The 14,171-nt window shown below is 40.8% G+C and overlaps 1 protein-coding gene across 1 annotated transcript in view; it reads right to left on the reverse strand.

The window, feature by feature from the left end:
* Positions 1-14,171, reverse strand: part of KCNMA1 (potassium calcium-activated channel subfamily M alpha 1) — a 728,670-nt gene that overhangs the window by 20,141 nt on the left and 694,358 nt on the right. Inside the window, exon 23 of the mRNA XM_060126951.1 lies at positions 12,261-12,391. Within this exon, the coding sequence (XP_059982934.1) occupies positions 12,261-12,391 (131 nt within the window). The remainder of the gene's footprint in view (positions 1-12,260; positions 12,392-14,171) is intronic.

Raw genomic sequence — 14,171 nt, forward strand, 5'->3', positions numbered from 1 at the left:
AGCTGCGATTATAGTAGAAATCATTGACTTGTACACTTTAAATGGGTGAATTGCATGATGTTAATGATAGCTCAATGATAGCTAAAGGTGTTTTTAAAAAAGAGTTAAAAGGTAACTAAACTTGTAATGGCCAGATTTTTATCTGTTAAGAAGCAGTAATTAAAAATACTGTATTGTACACTGAAAAATGTGTTAAATGGGTAGATCTCATATTAAGTGTTCCTATCACAATAAAAAAATCAATAAGGTGTAGAACTGAAAATCACACATACACACACAAAAAAATGTGGAATTAAAACTAAGAAAATCACCTGAACAACTACATAGAGAAATGGGTAGAGATTTCCTTCCTTCCTTTCCCTTTCTTTCTTTCCTTTTTTTTTTTTTTTTCTTAATGAGAATGCTGGTTGAGGAAAGACAACAGAGGTCAAATTGATAAATAGCAAGTGTTCACAAATGAAAGTTGTAAACAAAATTCAAACAGGTAAAAATGAGCAAGCAAGCAAGGAAACAAATGAATACAACCTGCCTGAGCTGAAGAATGAACTGAGGATGAGGATGAAGATGGTTCACCGAGTGAATGCAGCCAACACCTAGACCTGTACTAGATGAACATTTGAATTTAAAATAGTAAAGGAAAAACGTGACCTAACACAATGCTGTTAGGAAAAAAAAAAAATGTACAAGATCAGGTTAGCCGCAGACTTATCTAGGAAAGAGCTATATCAACTGAGTTTTGAAAGGACACATTTATTCCAAGAATTCTACACATAGCTACACTGTTGATCATCTGTGAAATCAATAGAAATATTTTTTTTCTCTAGGTACCTAAGCATTTATGGATTTACTTCATTTAAAAAATACTTGGAAACAAAATCATCTTCCTTCAAGATCTTTTTAAACTTTTAAAAATTAAAATATGAGCAAATTTTGTTTAAAAATACTAGTGAAGGGGTTTCCCTGGTGGCACAGTGGTTGAGAGTCCGCCTGCCGATGCAGGGGACACAGGTTCATGCCCCAGTCCGGGAAGATTCCACATGCCGCGGAGCGGCTGGGCCCGTGAGCCATGGCCGCTGAGCCTGCGCATCCGGAGCCTGTGCTCCACAACGGGAGAGGCTACAACAGTGAGAGGCCCGCGTACAGCAAAAAAAAAAAAAAAAAAAAAAAAATACTGGTGAAATATATTAAAACATGGAATTTAATAAAGGATATATTACTACAAAACTGAAGGCAAATGTCAAAAGTAATTCTTGAAAGAGAAAATATGACATAAAATTATCTATTAATACAGTAATATTAAATTATTTTTAAAAGTCAGAAAAATGAAGTAGGAGAAAGATGATGAAAGTTAAGACATGTAAATTCCCTGATCTTATAGAGGGAGGAATCAAGAGCTACTACCTTTTTCTAGATAATAATACTAAGAAAATATAGTTTCAAGTATATTTATAGAGTGCCTGGTAACCACTAACTAGAGTTAAAAATAGAACGTATAATTTTCACATCACTAGAGAAAAGAAGCATACAAAATATAGACCATGTACACAAAGACAGATAATTAAAGACACAATTACAGAATCATAAAGCATAATGCAAAATTTTAGCATTGTAGGTTACATAACTAAACATAAATGAGCTAAATGATTTGATAAAAGGGCAAAGATTCTCAAACTTGTTCAAAAACCAAAATCAAACTCTGGTGTCTCAAAGGTAAAGAGGAAAAAACAAAACAAAACAGGCAAAGAAAAATATATTTAAAGGGGAAAATTTTAAATATTACATTAAGCGACTTAACTCTATGTTCATAATTAAAGTTTACAATAAATATATAACATATTTATGGAGAAAATATTATAACTGAAATATAGACAGCAAAACGAATTAGCCATTATAGCAAATTAAACATGGACTGAGAGTCATATGTAAAATTGATATGTGAAATATCATCGTGTTTCTTGTTTTCACAGCTCAAAGAGACCAAAATATAAGGAAATGAAGGATGTAATAAGGGTATTTATTAGATTTGTGTTAAACTTCGTACCATTTTAGATAGCATCCAAACAATAATTACAAAGTATGATCGATGGCCCAAAGTATAAAATCTCAATATATATAATAAAGTATGAGCTGTATGGTCTATATTTAAAAAATAGAGTCGTAGGTACAAAAGTAAATATCCCAACACTTCCAAGTTTGTTTTTAAAAAGTATCCTAAATAACTGTGGGTCAAGATGGAAATCAAACTCAGAATACAGAGTATTAAAAATTAAAGATTATTTGAAAATGACATATAAAAATGTCATGGATTGAGGCCAAAGCTACAGAGACAAATTCAGAGCCTTAAGTGCTTTTATTATTAAATATGAAAGAATTTCAGCAAATAATTCTAAGTATTAAAAGAATTTTTTGTTGTTCTTTTTTATCTTAGAAAAACAGAAGGATGAAATAAAAAAGCATCAATTAATGAAATAGCAAGAGGATATTTAGTGAGTTTAGTGAGCTGATACGTTTTTAAACTTGATAAAATTATGCTAAATTTCCTCTGGAAACAGTTTATGAAATTGTCCTCTGAGGTATTATAATATTAAAGATTTTATAACTAAACATTGTAGGCAATATTAAAAATTAGAAGATCAACCAGAATGAATTGAAAATCAGGGCCTTGGGCCAAATCCCGACTGCCACCTGTTTTTTTTTTTTTTTTAATAAAGTTTTATTGAGACCCAGACATGCCCATTTGTTTACTAAAATGCTTTCAGCTTTTGTGCTAAAATGGCAGAATTGAGTAGTTTCAACAGAGTCTGTATGGCTCTCAAAAGCCTAAAATATTCACCATCTGGCCCTTTACAAAAAAGTTTCCTGTTTCATTTCTTAATATGATAAGGAAAGCATAATGCACCATGGAGAAGGGATGTTTACTCAGCAAATGATTTAGAAGAAATTGGTTATCTGGAAAAAAGTTTTTTTCAACAATATGGTAATGATTAAATAAATAATGATACACATATGTGACTTACATTGTACAGATATTAATATTATGCTTTCAGAGCATGTTATGTTACATGACATAACACTAAAATATTCAAAAAGCAGGATCCAAAAAACACTATGATCTAAAACTCATGTTAAAGGTGCAGACCCCCACAGATATAGTTAGTTATGTAAAAATATTTAGTATTATGTAAATACTTAGTATTGTGTAGTATTATGTTATAGTTATGTAAAAATATTATGTATTTAGTACCCCCAAATTTTACATGGTGATTAATTCCTGGTAATAGAATTCTAACTGATTTTCATCTTTTCCTATAATTTTATTTATTTTATATATTTTCTACTATGAAAATATATTTATTCTAAATTTCTAAAAACGGCAGTAAATGGAATTTATTAAACAACTCAGTAGCAAAAAAACCCCCAAAATTTGATTAAAAAATGGGCAAAGGAACTGAATAGACATTTTTCCAAAGAAGATATTCGAATGGCCAACAGGTACCTTAAAACAGGGGTCCGCATCCCCCGGGCCGTGTACCAATACCCCTCTGCAGCCTGTTAGGAACCAAGTCACACAGCAGGAGGTGAGTGGCGGGCGGGCGAGCGAGCGAAGCTTCATCTGCCGCTCCCCATTGCTCACATTACCGCCAGAACCATCCCCTCTACCCCACCCACCCGCCCCCATCTGTGGAAAAACTGTCCTCCACGAAACCGGTCTCTGGTGCCAAAAAGGTTGGAGACCACTGCCTTAAAAGATGCTCAACATCACTAATCATCAGGGAAATGCAAATCAAAACCACAGTGAGGGGCTTCCCTGGTGGCGCAGTGGTTGGGAGTCCGCCTGCCGATGCAGGGGACGCGGGTTCGTGCCCTGGTCCGGGAAGATCCCACATGCCGCGGAGCGGCTGGGCCCGTGAGCCATGGCCGCTGAGCCTGCGCTTCCGGAGCCTGTGCTCCGCAGCGGGAGAGGCCACAGCAGTGAGAGGCCCGCGTATCGCAAAAAAAAAAAAAACACAGTGAGATATCATCTCACACCTGTTAGAATGACTATTGTCAAAAAGACAAGAAATAACAAGTGTTGGTGAGGATGTGGAGAAAAGGAAACCTCTGTATGCTGCTAATGGGAATGTAAACTGATACAGCCACTATGCAAAACAGTATGGTGGTGCCTCGAAAAATTACAAACATAGATAGCTACCATATGATCCAGCAATTCCACTTCTGGATATATATCCAAAGGAAATGAAGTAACTATCTCAAAGTGATAGATATCTTTTGTACCCCACGTTCACTGTGGCATTATTTACAATAGCCAAGACACGGAAACAACCTAAGTATCCAGTGAGAGATGAATGGATAAAGAAAATGTGGTATATATACAGTGGAATAATATTTAGCCATAAAAAGAAGGAAATCTTTCCATATGCAACAACACAGATGAATCCTGAGAGCATTAAGCTAAGTGAAACAAGTCGGAGAAATACAAAGATTGTATACTCTCACTTATATGTGAAATCTAAATAAAGTGGATCTTACAGAAACAGGGAACAGATTGGTTGTTGCCAGAGGCAGGAGGTACAGGTTGGGGAAATGAGTGAAGGTGGTCATAGGATATAAACTGCAGTTATATAATTAATAAATTCTGGGGACATAACGTACTACAACATAGTGCCTGCACTTAACAATACCATATTGAATATCTGAAAACTGCTTAAGAGTAGACTTTTAAAGTTCTCAGCAACAATGACAACAAAAAATTGCTGGTGAGGTGATGGATTAATGAACCTTACTGTTGTAACCATTTCACAATGTATACATATAACATTGCACATCTTAAACTTACATAATGTTATAAATCAATTATATCTCAATAAAGTTGGGAGGGGAGAAGGAGGTAAATGCTATAAAATAGTTAAAGGCAAAAAAACATAGCCACAAACAACCTGATGAAAATATAGCTGAATATTTAACCAATCTCAGGATACCTGATGAGTTGTCTTGTTCAGCAAGCACTTTTTAGGCATAAAAACTATAGAAGAATTCACAAAATATGCATTTACATGGTTCTACACACAAATTAAAATTATGTGTACTTCAGAACTACCGTAAACACAATTAAAGGGCCCCCTAAGGAAAATGATAATCAGTGCCCGCTGAAGTGCAAGAGATGGCATTTACACACCAGTGATGGTAGTGCAACTGGTACAATTGTTTCTGGGGGATAATCTGGCAATGTCTACCAAGAGCTTTAAATATGTTCACATGTATTAAAAGCCTGGTAAGTTTACCTCAAGATAATAAGTTGCTTCTTGCTCAAAGATTTACGTACAGTAATACTTATCGCAGGGTTAATTATTGTTATAATAAAAAAATTAAAAACGGAAATGCCCCACAATAGATAATGTTTAAACAGATTCTGGAACAACCATATGTCTGAGTCTCAGGAAGTCCTATGGAGGTCTTGCAGTGATACCCAAGAATATGACATGATTAAACACTCTGAGAAAAATAATAACTTTGAAAAGAAACAAAACCAAGATATAAAACTGGGTGATTCCATATTTATCTACCCATCTGGAAGGAAATATACCAAAATACTAACCATGCTGATCTTTGGGTGTTGGGAATACGGTTTGTTTAAATTTTCTTCTTTATATATATCTGAGCTTTCAAAATTTTCCAACTGAACATGAATACATTGTCTAAGGAAAACACAGTCAATGGTTCTTAAACAAAGAACACTCTAAGTTCTGCTCTGCAACGGTAGGTCAGGAAGGTCATCACGAAAGGCTGTTGTTTCGTCAAATCTTTAGGATTTGACCTTCACATGTTTCCCCTTCTGCGTTGAAATCAGTTACACTGAAACAGCATAATCTTTTCGATCAATCAGTCGCTGACATTTATTGAGCACCTACTAATCCCTGGATCTTGGTTTGGACTGAAATTGTGCGCTACTCCAAGAGTGTGTCACTTTCAAAATTGCCCATCAAGGGGTGTAATTTCAGGGTGGGTCAGAGCATTTTACAGGTCCCTGAAAAATTCTGGAACCACTCACGACACTGAGCACAGTTCTCTGCCCCCTGAGCTGGGACTATATCCCAGATCTCTCTCCTTTCTCTTTTTTCATGCAGGCATCAAGGAGCAGTGCTTTGGGCCACAGTACCTGCTGTGGCCGAGAATAATGATGTCTGTTAGCAGAGCACTCTTGCCCCCATTTTGATGCCCCAATATTCAGCTGCAGGGAAGTACTTTGAGCACTGCATATGGGTATGCTCCGAGCATGTTTCAAGGTCTCTTTGTGATCTGAGCAACTCAGTGGAAAGGCAATGCTTCTCCTGAAAAAGGATGTCCAGTCAGCCATTTTGGAAGGCACACATTTCATTATGGGGCCAGGGTACCACTCACAGAGTACAGAGCAGTCTGCAATTAAATATCACATCTAGCGCTTTCTGCCTAGGAAGTGACTGTTTCAGCATCATGGGGGCAAACCAGGTGCTAGGACTTCAAATGCCAATCATCAAAGACTATTCCTGTGCAGGATGTGGCAGCTAGAATAAACCTCTCTACAACTCACCTGACCCAGAAGGCACAATTCTTTTCTGGGTTAACGGAAACACTAGATTGAAGAAACACAGAACTCTGTAATACGTAGGTGTGATCCTTTGCCTCCTACGCTTTTGCACTGCTGGTCTTTTCTGTGCCCTACCATAGCCCATGTTCACTATGCCTGTGCTAGAAGCCTTGTGAAGGAGTCTCACATAGAACCTCCAACCCTGGCAGGACTAGTCTTCAGGGATGCTTTGGCTAAAGGCCTTTGCAATGGCTGTTCCTGTGTCACATGTTTGTTGGGGAACAGAGTTCTCCAGGGTCCTGCTCAGTGCCTGGGATCCAGAGACCTGTGTAGTCTAAGGAATATGGGAGTCCCTCTTCCCAGCGCTAAGGTCAGGGTTCCACATCTGGTCGGGGCAGCCTATCATCTAAGTATGGCAACATGGCACCTCGGGATCTATGTGTAGACTTCAGAATTCAGCTGCTGTAGTCTAAAATCCCTGCTTCGCCTTTCAATAGCTATGACAATAGGAAAGTTGCCCAACTTTTCTAGGTCTTGGATTTCTCATGCATATAACAGGGATTAAAACAAACAAAACAAAACCCAGATTACAGGATAGTGTTAAATGAGATCGTTTGTGTAATTCTAATGCACAACAAATACTCAATAAAGGACTGTTTATAAAAAGAACAACCAGCTAACAGTGCAACCAATTTAGAAAATCCCTTTCTCCCTGTGCCTCTGCGTTCTCAGCTCTAATATCAGAGAGCTGGCCCAGATCACGTGTGTGACCCCTGAGCCTCTGAACTTCGGGGATCCTCAGATTCTGTAAGTAGACAGAATATCAGACATTGAGGAAACCCAGAAATGCTGGGGAAAGGACCAGCAGATTACACCAGGGAAATCTGAGCCCGCAGCGCCACCTAGCCTGCTCCACGGAGGCCCCTCTGCACCTGGGTCTCCAACACGCTGGAGCATCTTCCTCTTTTTATTTTTTTGAAGTATAATTACCAGAGCTTATGTTTCACAGTTAATGCTGTCAAGCCTTTTAAACTAATTGGTCTTTTATAGAAAATTTAACTGAAAATTAACACATCTTTTAATAACATTGCCTTAACTTTAATGGCACTTTGCCTTTCGTTTATAATTGCTCTAAAATTGTCATTTTCCATGTCATAGCTGCCATTTTTTATATTTGCTAGTTTTCATGGTGTAGATTTTTAGTTTTAGTATTTTTCTTTCATGAGGGATGAGAACTATTTGATTTTCTTTTCCATCCTGGGCCTGCCTGGCCTGATGTGACAGCAGGGGCATATTCTGAGTCCATTTGCCATGCTGACAGCGGTGCTAGCTCATCTGTTGCACGGTGGACGGTGGACTGTCTGTCTCCTTGTGAGCTAGACTGCCTAAATGGTGGCTCTTGAGTGGAGTGTAAGGAGTAGAGCTACAGAAGAAGAATTTGTTTAGGTAACCGATGTCACATGGCACTGGGCTGCCTGAGAACTCAGCCCTCTCGGTAACGTACCTCAAGGGTTCAGCCCTTCATGCAAGTACAGTTAAGAGAGTACATCATGTGATTCATCTTCCAGATGGTCCTATTCTAAAGTCTTACCAACATAAGTTCGGTTATTTCTGGAAGAGAGGCCAGCTCTCTGCCTTGGAAAGCTAGTTACCCTCACCCCCAGCTGCTCTCTTCTGATTTTCAGTGTCAGCTTCCAAGTTACCTTCTAAGACAGTTTTACTCTGACCACTGTGGCTAAAATAGGTCTCCACACCCATTCAAAGTATGTCCTACTCTTCAAATTAGTTATCCTTATCTGACATTATTCAGGTACCCACTGTTACTGTCACTTACCTAGTGACTGCCCACTAGAATGACAGTTCAAACCACACGAGGGCAGGGTCTTTATCTTTCTTCTTCACTGCTGGATGCCCAGCATGAATAATAGTGCCTGGTATTTAGTAAGTGCCCAATAATGTATTGATTAATAACAGTACATGCATATAGAGCTTGCCATGTGCTAAGCGCTGCACTCATTACTCATTCAATCATCTCAACAGTCCTATGAGGTAGGTACTACTATTATTCCCATTTTAAAGATGAGAAAACTAAGGCAAAAAGAGGTTAAGGTTATACAACCAGTAAGTGGCAGTGCTGGGATCCACAGGCAAGCAGTCTGGCTCTTGAGTCCCTAATTTTTTCTTTCTAGGGAGGGTCCGGGTAGAACTCAAACTGGGGTGAGGGTAGGGGAAAGTGGGTACTGTGTGGAAAAGAAATCTAAATACTCATGAGCCAGTTTTACCAAGAGGCTTCCTTTCATCTTTCTCATGTGTGTATGAGCATCAAGCTGGATGGTTCTGAAAAATACATTTCTTGTGTCCTTCTTCTTAGAGGCATATACCCATAAGCATAATTATTCCCACTCATCATGTGTTTCTGCTGTTGATTTGCAGGGAAAAGCCAGGAGGCCATGTCTGTAACATCCCTAGCTGTTCTAGGAATGCATGTGATGAATCAAAACATTCTTCTTCTTCACAAATGAAGCGGTGAGCAGCAGGAGTTGAGTTATGAAGGACAATATTCAGAGAGTGTTTAGACACATGATTCAATGGCAATTTGGGGAGGAGCGCTAGAAAAAGGAGATCATAGGCATCTAAAGAGATGTACGTGTGGATGTAGTGATATTGCTTGTAAGCGAATGCCTGAGATGGAAGCTTACCTCCAGCTCCCGCTGTTTGGAGTCTCACTTTCTCAATTTATATTCCTGCCAACCCTTTTAGTTCCTTCTACTTACTGCCTTGGTACGAGATAATCTCCTATTTTTTTTTTCATAAATTAGGGTTGGGGTGAAATGCCAAGAAATCACAAGTAATCAGAAGGTCTAGATCCAATTGGGTCTGTTGAACCAGATCCAATTTGAGACCTCACTGTGGGACTTGCTTATCCTAGACAATGAAAACAAGGCCTGGAATAAGTGGATAGGCATTTTGAGTGATTTGAGAAGTCACAACAGTGGATCAGTTAAATAGGTCTTGCTTCAACACTTAGAGCAGGCTTATTCACATTATTGTCCATTATTGTCCAAAATAATACTGTCTGCAGTAATAGTAATGAAGCGCTTCGTACAGTGCTGGACCCTCAATAAATTACGCTGCTGCCGATCATGACAATGATGGTTACTAGATTCCTGACACCGCTTTTTCCCAGGCTGGAATTGAGAAGTGCTGCTTTGCTAGCAGACTACTGTATTCATACACGCCTTAGCCACCTTCTCCCAAACATTTTAGTTTGCATTTCAAAGGAGATTAGAGACAGATTTTTTAAAAAATGTCAAACCAATCTACTTTGATTTCTCAGCTGAGTTTCTCTCTACAGTGATGCTGTAGAGAGAATGGTGCGACTCAAATCTAGATGTGCCACTCACTCCCACCCCGTGGCCACAGTGTGCCCCCTTGACTGTGTAGAGGTGAAGCGCTTTGGTGCTTAAAAACAGTTGTATCCCTTGGAACCAGGGCTGGCTTCATGGGTGTGTGGCCTGCGTTGTCACCGAGGGCCCACGCTCAGAAGAGGCCCTCATTTGGTTCAATGCTCTGCTGTCACCCTTTTGAAATTCTTAGTAACTTATGAAAAAGTAGCCTTTCAAATTATGTAGCTGGTCCCACCTGGAATATATGGCGTGTCTGATCTGTGGAAACAATTTTGTAAGTGTGGATCTTTAAAAATTTGGATCGAGTATTTTACAGTTCTGAAAAAACATCGACTATAAACTGTTTCATCATCTTTTAGTGAGAACAGTCTTCTGAAATCTGTCTGATTAGGATCAGAAATAAAATGAATCTTCTGAGGAGATGAATTACAGAAATCTGTTTGAAAGTGGACTTGGAGACTGCGAGGACTATTACAGAGAATACAGCACTGTAATAAGCACATCCTGTTGCCTCCATCATGCCCTCTGGCCTGCTTAGGGAGTTTGCCCAAACGAAGCCCAACATCACTGGCAGGTAGAAAGGTGAGGCTCAGTACCCTCAGACCATCAGAAAGGTCGTGAGCCCTGGGAAAGCAGGATGGCCTTCAGTAAGGACTGCTTTCTCTCCTTCTTGGTTTGGCAAGCAGTGGGATGGCATGAAGCCCAGTCAACCTTAATTCAGATGAATGTTGTTTCATATTTATTTTTAAATCTATAATTCTGATTTTTCACTAAGATATGCTTGTAGTTGGACCACATTCAGGAATATAGAATAACCTAAATTAGTCTTAAAAAGCTTTATGCTTTTTCTTTCCTCAAATAGAGGTCCTTCTGGGATTAGCTTTAATGAATAGATGAGAATAATGCATAATTAGCATATCAGTTGTTTAACACATGCAGGAGAACAGCCTTCTTTTTCTTTTTTTTTTTGTTTTTGAGAATAGCCTTCTTAAGCATTTGAAGAAATATATGTGTATAAAAACTCTCTGGGCTATGTTTATGGTTTTAATGGATTCAGTAAAACTCTTTTTTTGTGGTTTCTCCAAAGGTCAGTTTTTATCCAGCCTATGTCTGTATTTATAAAAAGAGTGAAGTTGAGAATTCCCCCCCAAAAAGACTTTTCTATACAATAAATAAAGCCACTAAAGCCAATAAAGTGGGAATACTTCATAATCTCCATTCTGGTCTGCTTTGCCTTTTGCAGCTCGAGATGGCTTCTTTGAGACGGGACCTACTTTTTAGTTGTCATTTGATTTTGGTCTCACAAGTGAAAACACAAATGCCTTGATTGTTCGACGCATATCAAGTTATAAAAGAAACTGAAGATGCTTTGGATCCCTGGCAGCCCACCCTCCTCTCTCTGCCACCATTCTGTGCCTTCACTGGGGCAGAGAACAGGCCAGGCCTTGCCTCACACCCACGCCTCTCCCAGGACTGAGTCTCAGTGACTGGCAGTGACCTAGGAGACACCTTTGACGCTTTGTCCTCTTCCGCCTTTGCTCATATTCAATCTATTCCCAAGTCCTCTCGATTTTACTGACAAACACCACTCAAACCCATCCACCTTCCTCCAGCCCCGAGGGCTCTACCCTACTCCACGCTACGAGAGCCCCTTACTCAGACTTACCCGCTGCCATCTTGCCTCCTGAGCCATCCTCCACACAGCTGCCCAGGCAACCCCCTCAAAACATAAACCTGATCACATCACTTGCCAACTTAAAACCCTTCAACGCCTCCTCACTGCTCTTAAGAGAAAGACCAGAAACACGCAAATGGGTTTCGAGGTCCTGTGGGTCCAACTCTGCCTTGTCCTCCCCTTCCCCTCTCTCACTGAGGTCCAGCGACGCAGGCTTTCTTTGCCTTCTTTGAGCCTGTCAGGTACCCCACCAGGCCTTTACCTTTGCTGTCCTTCTTTGGGGGATTCTCTTCCCCATAAAATCTCCCATCTTTATTGCTCAGACTTTGAGCAACATAAAATATATATTCTTTCTTTGGAGAAATCCTTCTCTGATCCCGAGACCACATCAAGTGCTTACCGGTATTTACTCATAGCCTTCCTTGCACTTTCAAGAATTTATAATCAGACGGTTACCTGTGTGCTAATTTAAATAACATCAGTATCCCCTTCCAGATGGCAAGCTCGGTGTGGTTCGGCTCTCCAGGGTAGTTCAAGCTCCAGCCCATGCCCCTCATGCATTGGAGGCTGGAGGCGCTCTGTCCCTGGGTCCCCGTGTCCCCCACCTACTCACCGCACTCATGAGTGAATCCAGGACGCTGACGGCAAACGCTGTCCCACATGCAAACGGCTGCGTGAGGTACAGCTCTGTGTCGGGGTCATCGTCATCGTCTTGGTCCAAAAACTGAACATTAGTATCGTTCACTAGGAAAAGCATAAAGTAAGAATTAGATCAAAAGACCACATGCGGGCAGCAGAGTCAGAGAAAGAGCAGGCTACTGGTTTAGAAACACTGAAGTCACTGAAAAGGAAAGAAAAGCATGGGAGAAGCTGTTGATGGAGCTCAGGGTGGGGGTCGGTGGGACTCAATGGACTGCTCCGAGGTGCTTGTTCAAGGTTCCCAGGCCTGGAGAGCAGTGACGTCACGCAGACGTGCTCCACGACAGGCTGGTGGAGCTGGTGGACAGTGCTGGTCAATTCTTTGGTATAGTTTTAGATCGTGACGAAAAACACTCTGGAGCGTTTTTTTGGTAGCTAAGTCCTTTGAGAGATGGACGTATTTCAAGGACGAGGAGCCATGAGTAGCCATGCTGGGTGGGAAGTTTAGCCACAAGGGAAAGAAAGCAATTTATTGAGAGTGAAGAGCAACAGACTGGGAGCATAGCAAAGGCAAAATAGCAAGGAATCCACCCTCCGGCACCACCCACAGCCTGCCCGGGGCGGGGGGATGGGTCTGGGTAGTGCCTGGTGTCTGGCCCTTAATCCAGGCCCAAACCCACCAAGTCCTGTTCAATACAAAGGATGAACCCCTGGCTGTCTCCGGCTGCTAGCTGACGAAGATTTGCTCTGCATTCCGAGGTGCTTGGGGATGCCCACGTTCTCCCTTTCCCCTCCTAAACAGCTCAATCTTTTATGTGCTTCAGCTCACGCAGACGCGGCACTTGATGTTGTATTTCATTTCCCTCTGAGGATTCCTCAAGGACCCCTCTGGCACGCACGTGCAGACTGATCGGTTGTGTCACCGAGATGTCTTTAACTTATTAAAAATTAAATGACAAATTAATTTCCATTCCCATCTTGGCATCAGAAATTATCAGTTTTGCAGAGCAAGTAATGGCGGGGAAAGTGTGCGGTGGGGGAGGAGATGAGCGCTTGTGATTTCTGGAATAATTATGGTGCTTTTAGGAAAAGAATAGGTGAGGTTTCCTTTTTCTGATTCCTTTCTAAATGTATCAGAAGCTAATTCTCTTTCCTAGAGTTATTGTTTTCACTTTTCTTTTCCGTAAGGAACTTTTGGGATAACTTCTTTTGTTGTTGTTGTTGTTTTGTTTTTTGTGTTTTTTTGCGGTACGCGGGCCTCTCACTGTTGTGGCCTCTCGCGTTGCGGGGCACAGGCTCTGGACGCGCAGGCTCAGCGGCCATGGCTCACGGGCCCAGCCGCTCCGCGGCATGTGGGATCTTCCCGGACCGGGGCACGAACCCGCGTCCCCTGCATCGGCAGGCGGACTCTCAACCACTGCGCCACCAGGGAAGCCCTGTTGTTGCTTTTAACTTTTGTTTGTTTATCGTATGAGGCAGAATAAATGATAATAGGACAAAAGGCTGGGCATGGAATTATTTTTAAATGACACCATCTTGTTTCCCTAGAGAAAGATCCTAATGGGGGAAAATCTTTGCTCTCTGTTCTTCCAACGTTTATCATGTTTGGGTCCCCACTGTCCTTGCAGTGCTTGAGCTACAGGCTAGTGAAAATGCAAAACCCAGGACCTGACAACTGGGCTTTGAATCCAGGCCCTGTCACTAACTGCCTTGAGCAAAGCATTTTATCATTCTACACCTTAGTTTCTCTCTCTGTAAAATGGGGACAATATGAGCAGCTCTCCTGAGGCTGTCAGGAGGCTCCTATGAGATTCCGCTTGGTGAACCTGGCCCGGCACCTTGATGAACGGTAGCTGCTCTCATGCTTTCACGTTCTGTCCATGTG

The sequence above is a fragment of the Lagenorhynchus albirostris genome, chromosome 16, assembly GCF_949774975.1.
Source record: "Lagenorhynchus albirostris chromosome 16, mLagAlb1.1, whole genome shotgun sequence".
NCBI classification, from domain to species: domain Eukaryota; kingdom Metazoa; phylum Chordata; class Mammalia; order Artiodactyla; family Delphinidae; genus Lagenorhynchus; species Lagenorhynchus albirostris.